General features: G+C 31.8%; 2 protein-coding genes and 1 long non-coding RNA gene across 4 annotated transcripts in view; 2 read left to right on the forward strand and 1 right to left on the reverse strand.

The window, feature by feature from the left end:
* The first annotated feature begins 2,732 nt into the window (after window positions 1-2,732).
* On the forward strand, window positions 2,733-4,030 carry LOC142241564 (uncharacterized). Its single transcript, XR_012723695.1, has 2 exons — window positions 2,733-3,773; window positions 3,842-4,030. It is a non-coding gene; the product is annotated as an uncharacterized LOC142241564 (long non-coding RNA).
* Window positions 4,031-4,998: 968 nt separating this feature from the next.
* On the forward strand, window positions 4,999-12,229 carry LOC142237651 (5-oxoprolinase). The gene is made up of 7 exons (XM_075309033.1): window positions 4,999-5,361; window positions 8,135-8,423; window positions 8,485-8,797; window positions 8,850-10,337; window positions 10,409-10,669; window positions 10,734-11,934; window positions 12,003-12,229. Exons 1-7 carry the CDS (start codon window positions 5,179-5,181, stop codon window positions 12,147-12,149), a joined length of 3,882 nt encoding a protein of 1,293 aa, XP_075165148.1. The 5' UTR covers window positions 4,999-5,178; the 3' UTR covers window positions 12,150-12,229.
* A 1,844-nt stretch (window positions 12,230-14,073) lies between these two features.
* Window positions 14,074-24,280, reverse strand: part of px (MAP7 domain-containg protein plexus) — a 220,091-nt gene continuing 209,884 nt past the window's right edge. For both annotated transcript variants that reach the window (XM_075309089.1, XM_075309090.1), the window contains one exon: window positions 14,074-16,683. In XM_075309089.1, coding sequence (XP_075165204.1) covers window positions 16,645-16,683 — 39 coding nt within the window. In that variant the 3' untranslated portion in view covers window positions 14,074-16,644. The remainder of the gene's footprint in view (window positions 16,684-24,280) is intronic.

Genomic DNA, 24,280 nt, shown 5'->3' on the forward strand with positions numbered 1-24,280 from the left:
AATTAAATACATATCTTGAGAGAAATAGGTAATGCATTGAAAATGCGAGCAACGCGGACAAAATAAGACTTTTCTAATGAAGTCGTTAACCTAGGTATAAATATTTGTGGGTTACGAACCGACCTGCAGAAGGTAAACAATTCCGCAACGTACCTAGGCGTCTATGTCCTATATACCTTATGGAAATGCAACAAAACACGAATATCTACAAATTTGCAAAATTCACATCCCAAAAAGTCAATGACACATGGTTTCACATGCTAACGAACATTGAGAGCATAAACAAATCTAATAATTCTATTAAAAATCAGCTGAATTCTCTTGAAGACAAATCCTAACGTCCCAGAAAACACCTCTAAACAATACAAAATGACAGGCATCAACAGGGAATGAGCTACTCTCTTACTAATCACAAACGGCATATGTAATTCAACATTGTACAACTTACTTAAAAGAAAATTAACCCTAGAACATATTGCACTGATATGAGGTTGAAATGATAAGTCAGAATCCAAGACAACACCAAGACACTTAACTCGATCAACAAAGGCGATTGGCACATTCTCAAAATTCACAGACACATCCCCATGATTAGTGAACCTAATCGCCTTAGTTTTGTCAGTATTAACAGAAAGACCATTTGTACACATCCAGTCACATAAAATTCTTGACGTATCGTCAATAACACTTTGCAGGACATCAGGGAAATCAGACTGACTTTTAAAAAGAAGTTGTATATCATCAGCAAACGCAAATGGTAAACAATTCGGACTAGCTACTAAATCAAACAGATCATTAATGAACATAATGAATAAAAGCGGCCCAAGCACAAACCCCTGTGGAACACCACTAACTACACGCAATATACTCGAGCAACGACCACCACTACAAACATATTGAAATCTATTTCCAAGGTAAGACTTAACTGACAAACACGCAGAAGATGAAAATCCAAAGAAAGTCATAAGTTTACATAAAAGAATAGCATGATCTACCCTATCAAACGCTTTTTCAAGATCTAACGACACTAGAACACAATTACCACGGTCACTCACTCCTTTTTAATATTATCAGTAAGCCCGATCAAAAGAGATGCTGCGCCGCGATTCCTTCTAAAGCCAGTCTGTGTATCATGGAGCAAGGAGTTCTCGATAATAATGTCCATCATCTGAGACTTCATGAGATATTCCACCATTTTCGATAAAATGGGCATAATAGAAATAGGCCTATAACTAACTACAGCATCATTGTTCCGTATAGGAATAATCTTCCCAATTTTCCATAAAGATGGATACGACGAAGTCATGAAAATAGTATTGACAATATGCAAAAGATGCCTAGCAAAAAATTGGAAACACATTTTCAGGTACTTTAAAGTAAAACCGTCAGAACCCACTGCATTCGACTTGATAAGAGACAGAGCATCAACTAAGTCAGCATAAGTAACAGCACGAAACGAAAAATTACCTTCACTAGCATTAGAGACACTCGGGAAAACATTCTGATGAGACACAAACATATTATTCAATTCCTCAACGTCAACATCAATAACATCATTGCACTTCCCCACCCCATACTTTTTAAGTATTGACCAAACTTCTTTATTTGATTTACCATCAAATAATCTATTATGAAATGACGCTCTGACCCTTCTAATAACACGTTTCGCTCTATTCCGACTTCGGCAAAATATCGTTCTATTCTCAGCGGAAGAGTGACGGACGTACTCCTTCCAAGCAATATCACGCAGAGATACCTGATATCTAATACTCGGATCATTGAACCACACATCCTTCATCTGGTAAGAACACCTCTTCCTACGAATAGGGAAAATTCCATGGACTTGGCGCAAATTGGCATACAACAGGTCCATCTGAACGTCAACATCCGACGTGCAATAGACTCCAGAGAAATCACAGGATTCAAACGCGTCCTTTATCTGATTGATGCTGCCCTGCCAACATTTTTTGAATTTGGGGCGCTTCTGAGAATCCCCACTACGTCGAAAACAATCATATACGATCTCAAAAACTCGTCGGAAAAGCGCCGTCACTATTGAGAAGTTGTACCACGCCAAGTTACTACGAAAAAGTTTCTCATCAGTGCAATTATTAGGTGCCTATTTAGATCAATTTCGAAGGACGCCAATAAGAACCCCTGCAAACTATCAGACAAAGTGCATTTTAAGGTAACTGTAGAAGAATCATTGTGGTCAAGTAAAACTCGATTTGTGTATATGTTTATTGATTTGATTAAACATTTATAATTTCTTATAAATATAACATTTTTCGGTATATCTCATCACATTTAACATAATTTTTTGCATTAATAAAAGAATGATGTTGAGTTTTAAGTAGCAAGTTACATATTGCAGCGTCTATCAGCCAGTTTGTTTATTTTCGATGGAGACAGCGTGCCTAGAAAAATATTTGAAAAACGATCACTTTATTCTATTTGGAAAGTCGAAAATTGTTCACCATATACCATTCACAATTTTAAGCGTAATATCTATGTTTTCAGAACTTTATTTTCGTTTTTATTTAAATAAAATATAACAAGCTGGTTGCGCTTGGCGTTTCACAAAAAATAAAATGGCTCTTCTAACAGTAGTGATGGCAAAATACTTTCATGTACATTTTGTACTTTTTGATATGCTTCCCCCATCACAGTTCGCGATGGTTGTGGTGACATTTACGAGTCTGTGGTAGCGATGAGGATGAAATGGAACTTTGAAATGCTGGCAGGGTAATAACATTATAATCAACGTACTCATAAAATTGCGGTACACTGGAAAACACAACATGAATCGAACAAAAAATAAACGAGTGATGGGATAAACCCGGACATTGAAACTGACCAGACAACTCAACCAAATCAGACGAAGACACAAGAAAATAATCAATAAGTGAAGTTGAGTTGTGAAAGGTATCATAATGTGTAGGAATGCCATTGTGTACTATGGAAAGATTCAAGTCTGAACAGACCGCCCTCATAGTAGCAGATTATTTAACCTTCTTTGTCCAAAATTCATATTAAAGAAAATAAACTTTTTCAGCTGTGGCTGTGGATATTCCCCCTGCCAGCATTTCAAAGCTCGATTTCATCCCCATCGCTACCACAGACTCATAAGTGACACTACAACAAAGGCCAACTGTGATGGGCAAATGTATCAAACAGTACGAAATGTACATGAAATTTGATATGATGATATTTTGCCATCCTTAATATTTTTGCAAAAGCCATTTTGATATTTTGTGAAACCCCAAACATAAATAGTTTCTGGAAAATTACTTGACTAAAAACAAGAAATAACTGCTGAAAACATAGTTAATATTCTTAAAATTGTGAAAGGTATATTTGTGCAAAAATTTTCGACATTCCAAATGGAATAAAGTGATATTTTTTTCAGACATGCTGCCTTGATGAAGAATAAACACAATGGCTGGCGATGGCACATCAGCAGAATTGCAACTTTTAATGCAATATCATCCCTTTATTAATATAAAACATTATGTGCAATCCCTGCCAGCATTTCAAAGATCCATTTCATCCTCATCGCTACCACAGACTCGTAAGTGACACTGCAACAATCGCCAACTGTGATAGTATTTTGCCATCACTATTCGCATGAAAGTACTTTGCCATCACTATTGTTACAAGAGCCATTTTATATTTTGTGAAACACCAAGCACATCTAGCTTCTTATAATTTATTTAAATAAAAATGATAATGAAGTGCTGAAAAGATAGTTATTTCGCTTAAAATTGTGAAAGGTATATTGGTGAACAATTTTTGACTTTCCAAATGGAATAAAGTGATAATTTTTCAAATATTTTTCCAGACACGCTGCCTCCATTGGAAATAAAAGCACTGGCTGATAGACGCTACAACATGTAACTTGCAACTTGTAACTCAACATCAATCTTTTATTAATGCATAAAAATATGTTAAATGTGATGTGATAGTCGTATAAATGTTATATTTATGAGAATTTATAAATGTTTAATAAAATCAATAAACATCTAAAAAATCGTGTTTTACTTGACCACAATGTTTCTTTTACAACTATCTTAAAATGCACTTTGTCTGATTGTTTGAAGGGGCTCTTATTGGCGTCCTTCTAAATGTATCCAGAAGGGCACCTAATAATTGCACTCATGCGATACTTTTTTGTAGTAACTTGGCGTGGTACAACTTCTCAATAGTGACGGGGCTTTTCCGAGGAGTTTTGGATATCGTATATGACTGTTTTCGACGTAGTGGGGATTCTCAGAAGCGCCCCCAAATTCAAAAAATGTTGGCAGGGATGTGATTTTAGACGTATACATGTTATACATGGAAGGATTTATAAATTTTTATTCAAATTAATAAAACTAAACAATCCTGTTTTACTTGACCACAACGATTCTTTTACAACTATCTTAAAATACACTTGGTATGACAGTTCGTGGTCTCTTATTGGCTTCGTGCTAAATGTATCTAAAAAGTCTCCTAATAATTGAGCTCATGGCATTCCTTTATATAGTAATTTGTCGTGGTACAACATCTCAATAGTCACGGCGCTTTTCCAACTAGTTTTGGAAGTCGTATACGATTGTTTTCGACGTGTTGGGGATTCTAGGAAGTGCCGTCAAACTCAAAAAATGTTGGCAGGGCTTCCACTAAGTTGTAATAAATTTTCCGAAAAAAAGTTATCATTTTATTCTGATTTTATAGCTTTATTTTTGATTTTAGCGGCTAACCGAAGAGTTAATACCCAACTCAAGGCAGTATAAAGTATATCTAATAGTTAGTAATAGCTAGTGTATACATTTATGTATTTTATTTGTATAATAAATATGTGATTAAATTAAAAAAATTAAATAGTTAATTCTTTTTCAAAAATGCATTTTGCACCTATGGCTTTTTATTGAGGTTTTGGCAACCCTAAACCGCATTAGAACCCCAACAAAAGAAAACAAACAACAGCTGATTTATGGCTTGCCTTATCAATTGCCGACTGTGTTGTGTTGTTCTCTGCTTGTATTCAGTTTATTGACTGATTTTTATCTCAATTTCACTTTTTCTACCTCAAAAAAAGACCTAAAATACAGAGTCTTTCATCGAGGTCTGTAATAATTTGCATTTATCAGTCGTTAAAAATTTGCCTAAAGATTCACACCATTTGCTAAGTGGAAAATGTCCGACAAAAAGGCTGGTGGTAATGGTAAATATTGTTTTGCTATTGATCGTGGTGGTACCTTCACAGATGTGATGTGCATGTGTCCCGATGGACGAGTTCGTACCTTGAAATTGTTATCAGAAGATCCAGCCCGTTATAGCGATGCCCCCCGTGAAGGAATACGACGTATATTAAAAGAGGTATGTAAAGAGAAATGTTTGACTGGTTTGGGTATGCATTTTTTTGTCTGGTAATTACTCTCAATTGTTTTAATTAAACAGAGCTAGGTTTTTATATACATATATCCTTGAATTCACCTTGAATTACGTTGAAGATTTGAAGTGATAACAATAGATTAAATTATGTAGAATTATTTTATAATGGGGTTTGATAAAAAAAGATTTTGTATAATAAACTTTAGTGATTATACATTTTTTGGGGACCTTAATATGGTATGGACAAAGAGCTTTGGTTGTTTATCTAATTTTAAAAATAATTAATTTGATGTTTATCCATCGGATAGAAAGCCATCAGCATTTACAGACTTTAGATTTTTTATTTCATATCTCACTCATATTACACTTCCGAAATCCACTTTAATTTTTCTTTTTCAAAGGACTATATTTTTTAAATACTTGATTTAATGCTACTCGGGTATATTAGAAAATAGACTTGCTACAGTGAGGGTGGTTAACATATTGTCTTGCAACATGGGCTGCATACAAATTTCTGAATAGTTGACTTCTTTATGTGGTTTCATACATAGTGTGACAAGTGGTTGGGAACCGCCTATTATAAGGAGCTTCTTTATTATAGAGCTACAAATTTCTACCATACATTGATAAGAGAGAACAACAAGCAACAGGCATCCATGCCTAAACTTTGAAGATATTCCACAATAGGAATATATTGTCATTAATTCTGAAGACAGTCCTGACTATAAATCGGCTAACTTGGTTAAGACAGCAAACAATTTTTACACTGATCACTTAGTCCACGCAACATTTTATGATATGTACATGAAAGTTTAAATAAATCCATTACTCTTTCCAGTAGATTGCGTTAGTAATCGATATCTCGCAGATAAAAATTCGCATAGTACCGAATTTTTATCTGCGAATCGCTTTTAAATCACCGGAAAATTATATGTTATGAGAATCCTGCACTTTAATTATAAGATCTTGTCTTGTTGTGCATGTAAACATTAAATAAATAAATAAAAATCGATCCATTTCTGAAACTGTTGGTGAATCTTGGATAGCAATGTAAAAAGGGATGGCTTATGATAATGTCAAGCAAAAACGTACGCAGTCGAAGCCCTGTGAACCAGCGGAAACGGTGGCCAGGAAGTTTTTACATTGTGTTGGGTGTGATTGGTAGGGAATTATCTACTGTAAGCTTCTCCCATACGGAAATCTTAGCTCAATGTAAGGGTGCCGCACGAGTTATGGCACAAAAACCTCATGGTATGAATTTCCGAATCGCAACAATCGATTTATTTCTGTAGTTGTTGAAGACGTGCAATGATAATTGGATCAGATGCGACGTAAAGCAAAAACGGCAGTCGAAACGCGATAATACGGTAGAGATGCTTGCGCCGTGCAGGCTTCTACAGTTCCTTAGGAAATGTCCGTGTCGAGGGGAGGAGGTGTGCATTCGCCCACGCAGAATATTCTATACTGGCCATCCTCGTTCCTGCTTTCCTTTAAACTGAGTCGAGATGCATTTCTCTCGAGGAGCATCTCTCACACCTTTTTATAGGTCATATATTGGACAGATCTATCTTTCACATATAAAGTGCCTCCACTTTATTGTATGTCATATATAGGTAATGCCAAACATATTTTGCAATATCCGTTTTTATCATCGCATAAAAGATCCGATAAAAGCTTTTTTTTCACATATAGAACTGGATGCCCATCTTGTACCATTTGGCCACATTTCTATGTGTTTCGTATATGATGCATTACAGCGATTCACAAGATTTTTGGCCAACGGTTTTTCACCCCAATGGAAACTTATCGCTTCAGTATATCTTTGCTTAAAATTTTGTTTTTCCAGCTTTCCCTGCATGGGCAAACTCAGTGATAAGAGAGAAGTTCACCAAAGTGGTATCACAATAGACTGAATAGTCTAAGTGAGCTTGATACATCGGGCTGCCACCTAACCTAACCTATGGGCAATTTATGCCCATTTTCGTTTTTATATATAACTCAATTTTTGACGTATAGATGGCGATAATTCATATACAGATACCCAGCAAAAAAATTGGAAGTTCTTCTTAAGGCACAACTTTAAAAGCACTTCCAAAAATTTTCTCCCAAAGATGTTCTTTATTTTAACTGCACAGGAAGTTCATTTAAGTAAATTTTTTATAATTCGCTTTTTTCATATTATTAATAGGAAATTTAAATTTTTATTACTTCAAATGGGTTAAAAACAGATTAAAAATTAATAAAATAGTGCAAATTATTTAAATTTTGAAAAAAAAAATGCTAAATCCTTTCTACAAAAATTGCGAATTTTTAAAAATATTTGATGTCAAACGTTCCAGACAAGCATTATAATGCATTAAAAATCATTAAAAAAATTTTAAAAAATATTTATTCGTCAAAATATAACAAAATTTCTTTATTCAAATCCAAATCACTGGATTCGCATCACACCTTAAGAAGTGATGCAATTTCAGTGCAACGTCTGTTGTAATGGTGGACATCCGTCCTATGTCAAGCCCATGTTAAAATCATCGCTTCTGCGCCAATTTTGCACCACTTCCGGATCCAAAAAGAACATTTTCACTACTTTTTTGGTGACGCTTTTTTTGATGGGGATGTATAAGTTTATTTTGGAATATATATTTTCAAAATTTTTTTTGTGATTTATGGTGACGAAAGCGTTCTGATTTAGGGTCAGAAGAGCTAGAAAATTACTGACAAAACTGAGTAGAATATATCGGATATTCAATTTTTTTAGGAAACTGGTATTGATACTACCTCCTCCGGCTTAGTAGATACCTCACAAATCGGTTGGGTACGTATGGGAACAACTGTAGCTACTAATGCTTTGCTAGAACGCAAAGGAGACCCCGTTGTTTTGGTAGTAAACAAAGGATTTCATGATTTGCTCTATATAGGCAATCAGGCAAGGCCAAAAATATTTGAATTGGATATAAAGAAACCATCGAATTTATATAAAACTGTTGTAGAAGTAGACTGTCGCATTATACCTGAAATGTCCAAGGAGAGATGCCAATTAAAGGAAAGTAAGTTCATCTCAAACTCGAATGTAATGAAGAGAAAATTTCTCATTTGAAATATTTTTAGAGGACTCATGGCGTATTTTAGAAGGAGCTGGAGGATCTCGTTATCTGGAGATGCAACCTGTTGATGAGGTAGCTGTACGCTCCTCTTTGGAAAAGGTGAAACAACAGGGTATAACCTCTGTGGCCGTGGTCTTAGCTCATAACTATTCATGTCCCGAACATGAGTTAAAAATTGGAGCTATAGCCAAGGAACTAGGTTTCGAATATATAACCTTATCCCATCAAGCAATGCCTATGTTTAGATTAGTGCCACGAGGTTATACCACCTGTGCTGAGGCTTATCTTACACCACATGTGGATCGTTATTTGAATAGGTGAGAAGATTCCATAAAAAATAAGAAAACGATTGATTTTTATTTCTTTTAGTTTTAAATCTGGTTTTGACAAAGAATTGTCAGGCGTTGAGGTACTTTTCATGCAATCGGATGGTGGTTTAACACAAATCAATAAATTCCGTGCCTCTAGAGCTATTTTATCTGGTCCTGCTGGTGGTGTTGTTGGTTATGCCATAACAGGATCTCGCGAAACTGATTTGCCTTTGATTGGTTTTGATATGGGTGGTACCTCAACAGATGTGTCCCGTTACGCTGGTTCCTATGAGCATGTTGTGGAAAGCACTACAGCTGGTATTACCATACAAGCTCCTCAACTCGATATAAATACAGTGGCTGCTGGTGGTGGTTCTCGTCTGTTCTTCAGATCCGGTTTGTTTGTCGTAGGACCCGAAAGTGCTGGAGCACATCCTGGACCTGCCTGTTATAAGAAGGGAGGACCTTTGACAGTAACCGACGCCAATCTTATTTTGGGCCGTTTAAAACCAGAATATTTTCCAAAAATATTTGGTCCACACGAAGATGAGCCCTTGGATTATGATGCTTCGAAAAAGAAATTCGATGAATTACTTCAGGAAATCAATGAAAGTCTTAAGCAACAGGGCTCTAAGAAGCAAATGTCTATGGAGGAGGTTGCTCTGGGTTTTATACGTGTGGCCAACGAGGCTATGTGTAGACCCATAAGAGCTTTAACCCAGGCTCGTGGTTTAGATACCTCCAAACATGTTTTAGCTTGTTTTGGAGGAGCTGGTGGACAACATGCCTGTGCCATAGCCAGAGATTTAGGAATTTCCAAAGTTCTCATACACAAATATGCTGGTATACTTTCAGCTTATGGCATGGCTTTAGCCGATGTGGTTCAGGAAATACAAGAACCCAATGGTCTGGAATTTTCTAAGCTCAATGAGTCGGCATTGCAAAAGAGTTTAACAAATCTGAGGGAGAAATGCCAAAAAGTTTTGGAGAAACAAGGCTTTCAGGACATTAGTATAGAATCCTTCCTGCATTTACGTTATGAGGGTACCGATTGTGCTTTAATGTGTACCCAATCGAAGGAATCCAGAGATTGGTTGGATGGATTTGAAAAGACTTTCCTAGATCGATACCGCACAGAATTTGGTTTTGTTTTGCAAAATCGCCGTATAATTGTGGATGATGTAAGAGTTAGAGGTTTGGGAAAGAATAAAACACCACCTGAATTGGAAATTGAAGCTGCCACCAATGAGAAGCCTAGTAAAGATGGTGTGGCAATGGTTAGTTTTGATCAGGGCACTCTCGAGGCTCCCATCTATTTAACTGAGAAGCTACGCTACAGACATAGAATCAATGGACCAGCTATAATTATAGATCAATTGTCCACCATATTGGTGGAACCGAATTGTGAAGCTGAAGTCACAAAATATGGCGATTTAGTGGTTCATATTAAATCCTCACAAGACACGCGAGTGGATGAAAAATTGGATGCTGTTCAATTGAGTATATTTAGCCATCGATTTATGAGTATTGCCGAACAAATGGGAAGGTAGAGTAGCATTAATAGAAATGAAGTCGGGATTCGTATTAAATAGACACTCTGTTTTTTTTTTCTTAAAGGGTCCTTCAAAGAACATCCATATCTACAAACATTAAGGAGAGACTGGATTTTTCTTGTGCCTTGTTTGGACCCGATGGTGGTCTGGTGAGTAATGCTCCACATATACCAGTGCATTTGGGTGCCATGCAAGAGACCGTGCAATATCAATTGAAAGTAAGGGGTAAAACTCTTAAAAATGGTGATGTTATACTCTCCAATCATCCTCAAGCTGGTGGGTCCCATTTACCAGATCTGACAGTGATAACACCAGTGTTTTATAAGTAAGTATGAAGTATGAAAGACTACTGTAATGATAATCAAAAAATTCGATTTTCTTTTTTGCAGAGGCCATAATACCCCGGTTTTCTTTGTAGCCTCTCGTGGCCATCATGCCGATATTGGTGGAATAACCCCCGGCTCAATGCCTCCACATTCGACGTCTTTGGCCCAAGAAGGTGCCTCATTTAAATCATTCCTTATTGTTGAAAATGGAATATTCCAAGAAGACGATGTGGTGAAACGTTTTACCACACCCACCGCTGCCGAGGGAGCAACAGGCACTCGTAACCTTTCCGATAATATTTCCGATTTGAAAGCCCAAATTGCCGCCAATCAAAAGGGCATACAATTAGTTTCGGATTTGATTGATTCCTACGGCTTGAATGTCGTACAGGCCTATATGGGTTATATTCAGCAGAATGCCGAAATTGCTGTGCGTGATATGCTTAAAGAAATTGCCAGAATTACCTACGAAAGAACTGGAGCCTATATTCTAGAAGCCGAGGAGTTTATGGATAATGGATCGCCCATTAAATTGAGAGTTAGTTTAGATGCCGAAAATGGTTCTGCCATTTGCGATTTTACGGGTTCCGGAACAGAGGTATGGGGTAATTGTAATGCTCCCCGGGCCATTACATTATCAGCCCTAATTTATTGCTTACGTTGCATGGTGGGTCATGATGTGCCTCTGAATCAAGGTTGTTTGGCTCCCATCCACGTTATAATACCCAAAAATTCCATATTAGATCCCTCCGAGGGGGCAGCTGTTGTGGGAGGTAATGTATTAACCTCTCAGCGTATTGTTGATACAGTACTCAAGGCCTTCCAGGTGTGTGCTGCATCTCAGGGTTGTATGAATAACACTACCATAGGCGATGAACAATGGGGTTATTATGAAACTGTTGCTGGTGGTTCCGGTGCTGGCCCCAACTGGCACGGAGCTGGTGGAGTTCATACACATATGACAAATACACGTATTACAGATCCCGAAATTATGGAATTGCGTTATCCAATGGTATTGCAAAGGTTCTGTTTGAGAACCGATGAGTCTGGTGGTCGTGGTTTATATAATGGTGGTGAGGGGGTTGAACGCCATATTTTATTCCGCAAACCGGTAACGTTATCGGTTCTTACCGAACGTCGTACTCTGCAGCCTTATGGCTTAAATGGTGGAGAACCTGGTAAGAGAGGTTTGAATATACTACTGAAACAGGACGGACGTATAATATCGTTGGGTGGAAAAACGTGTATTAATGTTGATGCAGGGGTGAGTTGCTTTTTTTAAGACAATACAAAATCCGGATGATATTTTAATTGGAATTTTTCAATTTCCAGGATATTTATGCCATGAAAACTCCCGGTGGTGGTGGCTATGGTAACAAAGCTGCACAAAATCCTACAGATAATGTAAAGGAAGTAAGTTCGCAATTCGTAGAACGTGGATCTGTATATGAATATCGTCAAGCTCAGGAATCAGTATGAAGTCGTTAATCTTTCCCCATATATACCAGTTTTAACCAACATAAAGTGCAATAAAATTTATACTATTTTTTCCAACAATACTACACTCTGCGCTGATGATGAAACAACAAGGATTTATAGCCATTTTAAGTTATACAAAAAAAGATATCCATGTGTCCAATTTGGTTGAGAAACAGCGATGCATGAGGTACAACAATGAGACCAATGATCTTGCAGTTAGTCAAATATCAGGTGAGTTGCTTTAAAGAAAATATATTTCCCTATTGGGAAGACCAGACGAGAGTGTCAGAATAAATTAAAATCGAACAGGTTGATAAATATAGTATTAACCCTCTAATGCCCATTTTTTGTTTTGTTTGATAAAATCATACACGCCGCCTTTACGCGGTCTTGCTTTCCAACATGATTAAGCGAACTAAATTATATGTATACATATTTTAATATTTTTACATTTATAGATAAAATACAAAATGTCTTACACCAGAATTTTTTGTTAATCAATCCGGCGGTTTCTTCCATGTCACTTCTTGCAAAATCGTATTTTTAGCAAAACTATTTATTTACACTTTAACTCAATTGATATTGAGCGTTTATTAATGGTATGGTGAACCGAGATTGTAGTTCACTCCAAGACGAATTTCGTGAAAGTCGTCCAAAATCAATTGTTCCGAAAACCATTGATGTTGTAAGCCAACTGATATTGCATCATCGTCATGTGACCTATGGTGAGATTGAGACATTCTTGGGACCAGCATATATTCAATATTGCATGAATATTTGATCCTCACAAAAATTTGTTCGCGTCACACAATTTGTAAATCCCTAAAAGATGATCGCTACATCAGTTTCAAATTGGCTGTTCGTACTTCAAAGACCATATTTCCGGCAAATGTGAGAAAAGCTGATTGGAATGCGTTCAATATGATGGTACTGGAAATGCCACAGACAAATATATGCACTGTGCAAGATATCGAAAACGTGGAGCGGATTTCAAAGGCCTTCAATATCTAACTGAAAGCTGCATGTCCTAGAGGAAAGGCAAGGGGGGAAATATGAGGAAAACCTGCAGGAAGCTCTTTAACAGGGCAAAGTCCACCAGAGCTCCGGAGGGATGGGACGCTTACAAGATAAATCTAAGGGGATATAGTCGAAAACTGAGAAGGGCTCAGCACAACTTTTAGAATGATTACTGTATCAGTTGAAATACGCCCGAGGTTTCCAGCATGCACAAACTCCGCTTCAAGTTTCATTAAAACATCGCAGGGCAATTGGACAACGTCAAGTGAAGAAACGCTGGAGGTACTATTGGACATACATTTTCCTGGAAATAAGACTGTTGAACCACCTTCTGGCCCACAGAGGATCAGGGGTCATTTCCTATCGAGGAAATTCTATCGGAATCTAGAAAAAATGGGATTTAAACACCTCTTGTGCGAGTGTCCTGCCTTTTGTGTAAGGCGTAAGCGAATTTTAGGAGCATATAGCTTCAGATAATTGGCGGACCTGGAAATCGTTAACTTAAGCAGTCCGCTAATGATTTTGGAACAAGCAGGTTGGTTTAAGAGAAGAAAATAATCGGATGGGTTCAACGGTAAGAACTGGAAGTACCTATATGTAATAGTGGCAATTTTAGTTAATGTGGTATCACAATGGACTGAATGGTCTAAGTGAGCCTGAATCAAATCGGGCTGCCACTTTAACCTACTCTAAGACAAATTATCCTATACCATTCTCCATCCCATATCTCTTATTGTTTGTGAGAATATTACTCTGACTGGCGGTAACGCAACGTCTGCGTATGTGAACGCATCTGCCCTGTAGTTAATATGGATTTGAAATATAACTTTATTGAGAGCAAAATGTAATTCCTTAGGCACCACCTGATTATGAAAAACCCTGCAAAAAGCAATAATAATACTACATATACATTATGTTTTTAAATTTATTTCCAATTGATTTCATAAAACCAAATTTTCTTTATTTATCTTTATTTTACATATTTTGCAAACAGCTGATTATGACATTAATTGATTTGAGATTCTATATGTGTTTTGTGGTTGTAGTTGTGTGTGAAATGGGTGATTGATTGATTGATTTTATATTTGTTGATTTGATCTTTGACAATTTGTTTTTGTTTTTAATTTGCATTTATTTGTTATTTAAGTTATTTTTTATTTGATTTTTAGTGGGGTCTTTTTTTGGGATGGCCAATTGGAGCTCTGCTGTAACGGTTTGTCTCTATTTGCTGTTATTGTTATTCTATTATTCATACTAGGAAGGGGATTTTGTTTTAAAAAAATTTTATAGTTACATAAAATGAATTTGCTTAAGTGAAAATATAGCAGGCAAATAATTATTTAAATAATATACACTAATAGTCATATATCTACATACATATATATAAAACAGATTATACATATAGAATCATATAGAAATATTGTAACAAACAAAGATCGGTAGTGTTCTTCATATTCTTGGGTTTTCTTTTGGCAATGAACTTAAACTGGGTGAAAATGGAAAGCGAACAATAGATTTCGTATCTGGGAAAGCTGAGCGACAAGCTGTCCATAAGAAATGTTCCTATGCTTCTTATGGGAAGAAAGGGGCTACCTAATCTCTTAACAAAGGATTTATGGTTTCAAAAACTAGATAAACTATATCCCTCTTGATGTTAAAAAGATCGCTGATTGCGTGCCTCACTTTTTCCATATATTTTTTCTAATTTCTATCTCCCAAATTAACGTCATTGTTTTTTGCTTCTCGCTGACTTAGCCATGTCTTTGATTTTGGCCAAAGTGGACAAGGGATATCCTTTCCACAACTTTGCTGGAAAATTTCTGTTGCATCCTCATTCCGCCTCAATATTTGTCTCAAATTTCTTATCTTCCGAACTATCGTCTTTGTATGTTTTTATTTGGCTGCTGATGACTTTTACCTTTCCATCTTTTAATGGTAGTAACAGCAGAAATGTCTAGAAAACAGCAGAAAGTCTGCTGGAACACGGAAGCAGCATAAACAACAAGCGTAATCTGCCGTTGGTGCATCAAGTTTGGAGTTTAATTGCAATGAACTTCATATCATATCACATACGACCCAGATCCAGGCACCGACATCCTATTCCGATTACCAGACCACACCACAATCCTACGTGACATAAAGGAAAGTGTTAAATGGCTCGTGATCAACGAATACTCGGATACTTGTATTACCCGTGGGGGTGTTGCAGTCCTTGGCTACGAGGATGTTGTCCCCGAGAGACACCTCACTCTCAACATAGGCATATCAAAACGGTGATATTTTCACTCATTTTATTGGAGATCCAAACACTCAGAATGTCTCCCTGGAACTTCCCTGGATTGTGACCAGCTAATTGTAATACAATATCTTCAAAAGTTTATCATCAAACCAAATACATTGCTCTCTTTTCATTTTCAAATAAATATAATCCACATGAGTCTTTTCTAGATTTTTTTACGGAATTTGAATTTTGAATTAGGGATTTTGTTTTTTTTTTTTGCTTCTTTTAATTTGAAATGTTTTTTGTCCTTGTATTTTTCTTTAATCTTTTATTATAATGTTCATTCATGTTTTTTTCATAGTTTTATCACAGATGGCTCAAGATTTTCAAAATAGTTTTTCATACTAGGCAAATAAATCCTAAATAAAAAAATTGTCCACTGAAAATCTTTTTTTTTTATTTTTTTTAATAAATAGAAGAAAAATACAATTTTACAATACAAGTGTGTTCCGGTTCAAGGTTGTTGCAAATCGCTTGACTTTATGCAACAATTTTGTTTTATTGATTAATCGAATATCTTTCATTAAAATCACATTGAATTTATTTAACCTAAATTAATTGTTATTTGTATTATCTTACATTCGATTGGTAATAATACATAATTGTTTTATATTAAATAGGTCTTGTGTGTTTTTACCTTTATAGAAAAACACAATATTTTTATGGCCTTTTGTTATATCATTAAACATTAATAATTTCAATAATTTTGCAATATTTATTATTTATAGAAAAAAAATTACAAAACAATTATTTAAACTTTTGTGTTTGTTTTTTGTGGGAAAATTAAAAATACAATATCTTTTATTATTTTCTTTTAGTCTACAATTTAAATTGTTTTCTGTTAGTTTATATAAGTCTGTTCAATTCGTTTTTATGTTTTTTTTTTTTGTTTCTTTCATGTCTTCTATAAAATCACCAGTTTTATTATGCCTTGGCATCCATTCTTTAACTCCTTTTAGGTGAATGTGTGTATGTGGGTTTATTAAAAAAAATGTGGCAACATCGAAATTCAAGTGTTCATATTGTAAACATTAAGGAGCCTTTCTACTTACTAATTGCTAAGATTTTTAAATAGATGATGTCATAAGGCGGATGATGATGCTGCTGTTGCTTGTGGTGGTTGGCTTGTTTCTTCTGTCACTGCATTGTTACTATTGTTGGTGGCATTACTATTGATGGCAGCTGCAAAACTAGCATTTAACGAATTATGTAGTGTAGCATGTTTGTTTTCCGCTTCTGCAATGATATGAAATTGGATTTTTATTGAAAATAGTGGTTTTGTGTAATTTCTAGACCATTTCTTAATAAAACTTTTTTTAAACAACTCCCCAAAATGTGAAGACATTCCATATCCTACCACGGTTGCCCCTCGAGCCAAAAAAAAAATCTACCAAAATTTGGAGAAAAATTTAATAAAGAAACTAACAAACAGATAAACTTATATGCAAGTTTTATTTTATTTCTAATTTTATCAAAATTTTATTTCTATACAGAATTTTATCAAAATTTTATTTCTATAGAAAATTTTGTCAAAATGTTATTTCTATAGAAAATTTTGTCAAAATTTTATTTCTATGGAAAATTTTGTCAAAATTTTATTTCTATAGAAAATTTTGTCAAAAATTTTATTTCTATAGAAAATTTTGTTAAAAGTTTATTTCTATAGAAAATTTTGCCAAAATTTTATTTCTATAGAAAATTTTGCCAAATTTTATTTCAATAGAAAACTTTGTCAAAACTTTTATTTCTATAGAACATTTTGTCAAAACTTATTTCTATAGAAAATTTTGTCAAAACTTTATTTCTATTGAAAATTTTATTTTTATAGAAAATTTTTTTAAAATTTTATTTCTATCGAAAATTTTGCCGAAATTTTATTTGTATAGAACATTTTGTTAAATTTTTATTTCTATAGAAAATTTTGTTAACATTTTATTTCTATAGAAAATTTTGCCAAAATTTTATTTCTATGCAGCATTTTATCAAAATTTTATTTCTATAGAAAATTTTGTCAAAAATTTTATTTGTATAGAAAATTTTGTTAAAAGTTCATTTCTATAGAAAATTTTGCGAAAATTTTATTTCTATAGAAAATTTTGCCAAATTTTATTTCAATAGAAAATTTTGTCAAAATTTTATTTCTATAGAACATTTTGTCAAAACTTTATTTCTATAGAAAATTTTGTCAAAACTTTATTTCTATTGAAAATTTTATTTTTATAGAAAATTTTTTTTTAAATTTTATTTCTATAGAAAATTTTGCCGAAATTTTATTTGTATAGAACATTTTGTTAAATTTTTATTTCTATAGACAATTTTGTTAAAATTTTATTTCTATAGAAAATTTGGCCAAAATTTTATTTCTATAGAAAATTTTGTCAAAATTTTATTTCTATAGAATATTTTGTCAAAATTTTATTTCTATAGAAAATTTTGTCAAAACTTTATTTCTACTGAAAATTTTATTTTTATAGAAAAATTTTTTTAAATTTTATTTCTATAGAAAATTTTGCCGAAATTGTATTTGTATAGAACATTTTGTTAAATTTTTATTTCTATAGAAAATTTTGTTAAATTTTTATTTCTATAGAAAATTTTGCCAAAATTTTATTTCTATAGAAAATTTTGCCAAAATTTTATTTTTATAGAAAATTTTGCCAAAATTTTATTTCTATAGAAAATTTTGTCAAAATTTTATTTCAATAGAAAATTTTGTTAAAATTTTATTTCTATAGAATAATTTTTCAGCATTTTATTTCTATAGAAAATTTTGTCAAAATTTTATATCCATAGAAAATTTTGTCCAAATTTTATTTCTCTAGAAAATTTTGTTCAAATTTTATTTCTATAGAAAATTTTGTCAAAATTTTGTTTCTATAGAAAATGTTGTCAACATTTTTTTTTTCATTTTGTTTGTTATTGTTGATTTATTCTTCAATCATAATTGTGTGATTTCAGCTTAAAACCATGCATTGACTAAACGATTTGTCAAAATTTTCCAAAATATAAGAAGTCGATTAGTCAAATTTTGTCAAAATGTTATTTCAATAGAAAATTTTGTCAAGCTTTATTTCTATTGAAAATTTATTGAAAATTTTATTTCTATAGAAAATTTTATCAACATATTATTTCTATAGAAAATTTTGTCAAAATTTTATTTGTTATTGTTGGCTTATTCTTCAATCATTATTGTTGTTTTGATTTCATGCATTGACTAAACTACAAGTGTAGCTCAGGGATGATAAATGATGTTGACGAAAAAGTACTAAAAATAAAACTTATACTTTTACCACTAATTTTCACAAGTTTTCGACCTAACGCTGTTTTAGGAAATGGGACTATTTTGGTGGTCATATGAGTCGAAATCTGGACCAATTTCAACAAACTTTGGCACACTTTATGTTGTCAATTGAACTCCTTGTGCAAAATTTAAAGCAACTCAAAAGAAAAACTCTGACTTTTGAGTTCGTGTAAGTACATATCGAGCCAATGATATATAAGAGGGCTATATCAAAATCTGAAGCGATTTCTTCCCAAATCAATAGGGCTCTATCCTCACACTAAACACGATTGGACTAAAACTGGTTTGGAATTTGATCATAAAAATGTATTCAAAGATAGACGGACATGGGTAGATCAACTCAATGACCGGCTCTGAGCATTATTGATAAAGACACCATGTGGGTATGACTAAATACAGTAGGTACACGAAGTTGATTACCGTCTTTTGTTTTTATTAAATTTTTATAAGAAAAAAATCGGTCCACGTTTTTCTTATAAAAATGGTTCAGAATTTCTTACAATTTTACAAATAATGCGCCCATCTTGCACTTCGTATGGCCGTAAATACATTTTTGCATTTTTGAACTCTAATTTTTTCTTTCAATCTACGAAATTTTCTTTAACAAGTGAATAAAAAAATAAGTACGTCTAATCAATTTGCTTGAATTTGTCGAAAAATATTTACCTATTTTTGTGAAATTGATATGACATCCGCGTTTGTAATACAATTTAGTTAACATTTTCTAAAATTAACATAATTTTATATAATTAACCAAAATTTTCCTTTCTGGTGGATTACTGTTTTTGGAGTATATATAGAGTAACTTTCATGAAAAAGTGCCAAATGGTTCGCGGTCGTGCCATGGTGCTTTGGCAGTCAAAAAGTATCAAAAAAGGTACAAAAGTGTCAACTTTATCAATCCTGGGGGCTAATCACGGCATTCGATATCGTAATTGTCATAATCGTATCGAAAAAAACTGTCGATACGATTAAAAGTTTGGATCACGGCATTCGATCAAAATTTGATGCAATTTCTCTAGCATTGCCAACAGCAAAAAAACGAAGCAGAATAAAATGAAATGACAAATTTAAGTTAGCGGCACAAAATAGAATGTAGAAAAACACACTTTTTTGAAGATTTCAAAGTAAAAAGTAAATTGTATTGCATTATATCTTATGGACCCATATCTCTTTTTACATTCCTCCGAATTCCTTCCTAATTGGAGGATGAGATGAATATAAAATAATTCGGCGACAAATGAGGAAAAAAAGTGAACATTGTTATTGGTGTAAGTAAATAGGTTTGAAATAGCGAAATACCCTAATTTTTTCTGATAATTGGTTGATAGTTTTGCTCCAAGTAGAGGATGCTGATGAGGAATGTGGTAATTCCAAAGTAGCTGTCCATCCAGCCGTCTATAGGGCTTTACCCAAATAAATTTGACAAGCATAATTTTCCTCTGTTGGTTAAGCTACACTTGTAGTTTAGTCAATACATGGTTTTAAGCTGAAATCAAACAATAATGATTGAAGAATAAACCAACAATAACAAACAAAACGAAAAAAAAAATTCTATAGAAAAAAATTTTGACAAAATTTTCTATAGAAAAAAATTTTGACAATAATTTCTATAAGAATGAAATATTGACACAGTTTTTCTATAGAAATAAAATTTTGATAACATTTTCTATAGAAATAAAATTTAGACAAAATTTTCTATAGAAATAAAATTTAGACAAAATTTTCTACAGAAATAACATTTTGACAAAATTTTCTATAGAAATAAAATTTGGACAAAATTTTCTATAGAAGTAAAATTTTAACAAAATTTTCTATAGAAATAAAATTTTGCCAAAATTTTCCATAGAAATAAAATCTGGACAAAATTTTATATAGAAATGAAATTTAGAGAATATTTTATATGAAAATAAAATTTTGACAAAATTTTCTATAAAAATAAAATTTTGACAAAATATTCTATAGAAATAAAAATTGGGCAAAATTTTCTATAGAAATAAACTATTGACAAAATTTTATATAGAAATAAAATTTTGACAAAATTTTCTATACAAACAAAATTTTGATAAAATTTTCTATAGAAATAAAATTTTGACAATATTTTCTATAGAAATGAAATACTGACACAGTTTTTCTATAGAAATAAAATTTTGATAAAATTTTCTATAGAAATAAAATTTTGACAAAATTTTCTATAGAAATAAAATTTTGACAAAATTTTCTATAGAAATAAATATTGACAAAATTTTCTATAGAAATAAAATTTTGACAAAATTTTCTATAGAAATAAAATGTTGAAAAAATTTTCTATAGAAGTAAAATTTTAACAAAATTTTCTATAGAAATAAAATTTTGACAAAATTTTCCATAGAAATAAAATCTGGACAAAAGTTTATATAGAAATGAAATTTAGAGAATATTTTATATGAAAATAAAATTTTGACAAAATTTTCTATAGAAATAAAATTTTGACAAAATTTTATATAGAAATAAAATGTTGACAAAATTTTCTATACAAACAAAATTTTGATAAAATTTTCTATAGAAATAAAATTTTGACAATATTTTCTATAGAAATGAAATACTGACACAGTTTTTCTATAGAAATAAAATTTTGATAAAATTTTCTATAGAAATAAAATTTTGACAAAATTTTCTATAGAAATAAAATTTGGACAAAATTTTCTATAGAAATAAAATTTGGACAACATTTTCCATAGAAATAAAATTTTGACAAAATGTTCTATAGAAATAAAATTGTGACAAAATTTTCTATAGAAATAAAATTTTGACAAAATTTTCTATACAAACAAAATTTTGATAAAATTTTCTATAGAAATAAACAAAAATATTTTCTATAGAAATGAAATACTGACACAGTTTTTCTATAGAAATAAAATTTTGATAAAATTTTCTATAGAAATAAAATTTTGACAAAATATTCTATAGAAATAAAATCTGGACAAAATTTTCTATAGAAATAAAATCTGGACAAAATTTTCTATAGAAATAAAATTTTGACAAAATTTTCTATAGAGATAAAATTTTGACAAAATTTTCTATAGAAATAAAATTTTGACAAAATGTTCTATAAAAATAAAATTTGCACAACATTTTCTATAGAAATAAAATTTTGACAAAATGTTCTATTGAAATAGAATTTGGAAAAAAATTTTTTAGAAATAAAATTTGGACAAAATTTTCCATAGAAATAAAATCTGGACAAAATTTTATATAAAAATAAAATTTTCACAAAATTTTCAATAGAAGTAAAATTTTGACAAAATTCTCATAGAAATAATTAATTGGGCTCTGTATTCTAGAAAGTTAACTTTTTGCAGGCTCAATGGACGATTTCGGCTGACGAAGGAGGCGTTCAAATGGAAAAAAAAATTTGGTGGCATGTCAACGTCAATTCTATCGCTTTACAATTGTCTGCCGTCTTATAACTTTTTGCCAGTGGAAGCCTTCATCATTCACTATTCTTACAAGGTGGTCCAGAAGCGTTATGTTGTCATGGAATAAAATTTTGACAAAATTTTCTATAGAAATAAAATTTTGATAAAATATTCTATAGAAATAAAAATTGGGCAAAATTTTCTATAGAAATAAACTATTGACAAAATTTTCTATAGAAATAAAATCTGGACAAAATTTTCCTTAGAAATGAAATTTAGAGAAAATTTTATATGAAAATAAAATTTTGACAAAATTTTATATAGAAATAAAATTTTGACAAAGTTTTCTATAGAAATAAAATTTTGACAAAATTTTCTATAGAAATAAAATTTTAACAAAATTTTATATAGAAATAAAATTTTGACAAAATGTTCTATAAAAATAAAATTTGCGCAAAATTTCCTATAGAAATAAAATTTTGACAAAATGTTCTGTAGAAATAAAATTTGTACAAAATTTTCTATAGAAATAGAAATTGGACAAAATTTTTTTAGAAATACAATTTGGACAAAATTTTCCATAGAAATAAAATCTGGACACAATTTTCTATAGAAATAAAATTTTGACAAAATTTTTTATAGAAATAAAATTTTCGTTTTGTTTGTTATTGTTGGCTTCTCTTCAATCGTTATTGTTGTTTTTGATCTCAGCTTAAAGCCATGCATTGACTAAACTACAAGTGTAGCTTAACCAACAGAGGAAAAGTATGCTTGTCAATTTTTTTTTTTATTTGGGCAAAGCCTTATATACTGCAAGATGGTTGGATGTACAGCTGTTTCGGAATTACCACATTCCTCATCAGCATCCTCTACTTGCAGCAAAACTATCAACCAATTATCAGAATAAATTCGGGTAATTCACTCAACCCAAAGTGAACTGCACTTGAACCTTCCGAAAAAAGGTTTGATAGTCGGCTACTGCCTAAACAAATTTGCAAGCATATCTCTTTTCCAGCTGTACATCCAACCATCTTGCAGTATATAGGGCTTTGCCCAAATAAATTTGACAATCATACTTTTCCTCTGTTGGTTAAGCTACACTTGTAGTTTAGTCAATGCATGGCTTTAAGCTGTGATCAAAAACAATAATAACGAAATAAAATTTTGACAAAATTCTCTATAGAAATAATTAATTGGGCTCTGTATTCTATACAAATTCTAATGAACATTGCTAGTTTCTTCCAGTCTACGACTAATCCATTTAGAATATTAATAAGAAAGATTTCTTGAACTGTAACATCTCGATAAAGTATCTGTCTGAATTCTCTTAAAGCGGGACATCGGCCTGGAAAATGTTGTATCTTTATATATCGCTTTGAGTTAAATTATCTGTAAGATATGTATATCCAATGCTGGGGTTTAAATTTTTGTAAAATTTAATTAAATAAAATTTGGACAAAATTTCTATAGATATACAATTTTATCAATAGTTTATATGTATAGAAATAAAATTTGGACAACATTTTCTATAGAAACAAAAATTTTTACGCAATCACAAAAAATTATAATTCCCTTGTAATTCAATGTCGATTTTTCAAAAATATTAAAAGTCGCTCAGTCAAATGTGAAGATTACAAAAAGTCTATTTTTTTTTTTTTGATTCAATAAAAACATTCTAAATATAAAAACAATTTTGACCATTGATTAGATATACGAAAAGTTTTTCTTTTACCCAGTAAAAAAAATTATATAAAACAAAAGAAAACAAAAAATGTTTATAATTTTTATAAGCATATTAGATATATATTTTTATTCTAGAAAAAAAAAACTCAATCATTTCCCTTCTTACAACAGAAAATGAAAAGAAACGAAAACACAAAATAAAAATTAAAAGAATAATAATAAGTTTTTCTACAAGTAGTTTGGGTTTATTCTCTTATACAAAATAATCATAAACATTAGAATATTAATGATAATAATTATATACTTTGTAATAATAATAATAAAATAGTAGTAGTAGTAGTAGTAGTAATAGTAAAACTAAAAGATACAGAAGAAATCATAAAAATTATATAAGCTTTGTGTTTTTTTTTTATTTTCTTTATAGTTAAAATTAGACAATGAAATTAAGTTA

This window comes from Haematobia irritans, chromosome 5 (genome assembly GCF_050003625.1).
Source record: "Haematobia irritans isolate KBUSLIRL chromosome 5, ASM5000362v1, whole genome shotgun sequence".
In the NCBI taxonomy this organism is placed as follows: Eukaryota; Metazoa; Arthropoda; class Insecta; order Diptera; family Muscidae; genus Haematobia; species Haematobia irritans.

Bases quoted from the DNA above. Each gene is read 5' to 3' on its own strand.
- LOC142237651 (XM_075309033.1), top strand. From the start codon at position 5,179: ATGTCCGACAAAAAGGCTGGTGGTAATGGTAAATATTGTTTTGCTATT. The intron at 5,362-8,134 runs GTATGTAAAGAG...CAATTTTTTTAG, and splicing joins TACGACGTATATTAAAAGAG to GAAACTGGTATTGATACTAC. The intron at 8,424-8,484 runs GTAAGTTCATCT...AAATATTTTTAG, and splicing joins GAGATGCCAATTAAAGGAAA to AGGACTCATGGCGTATTTTA.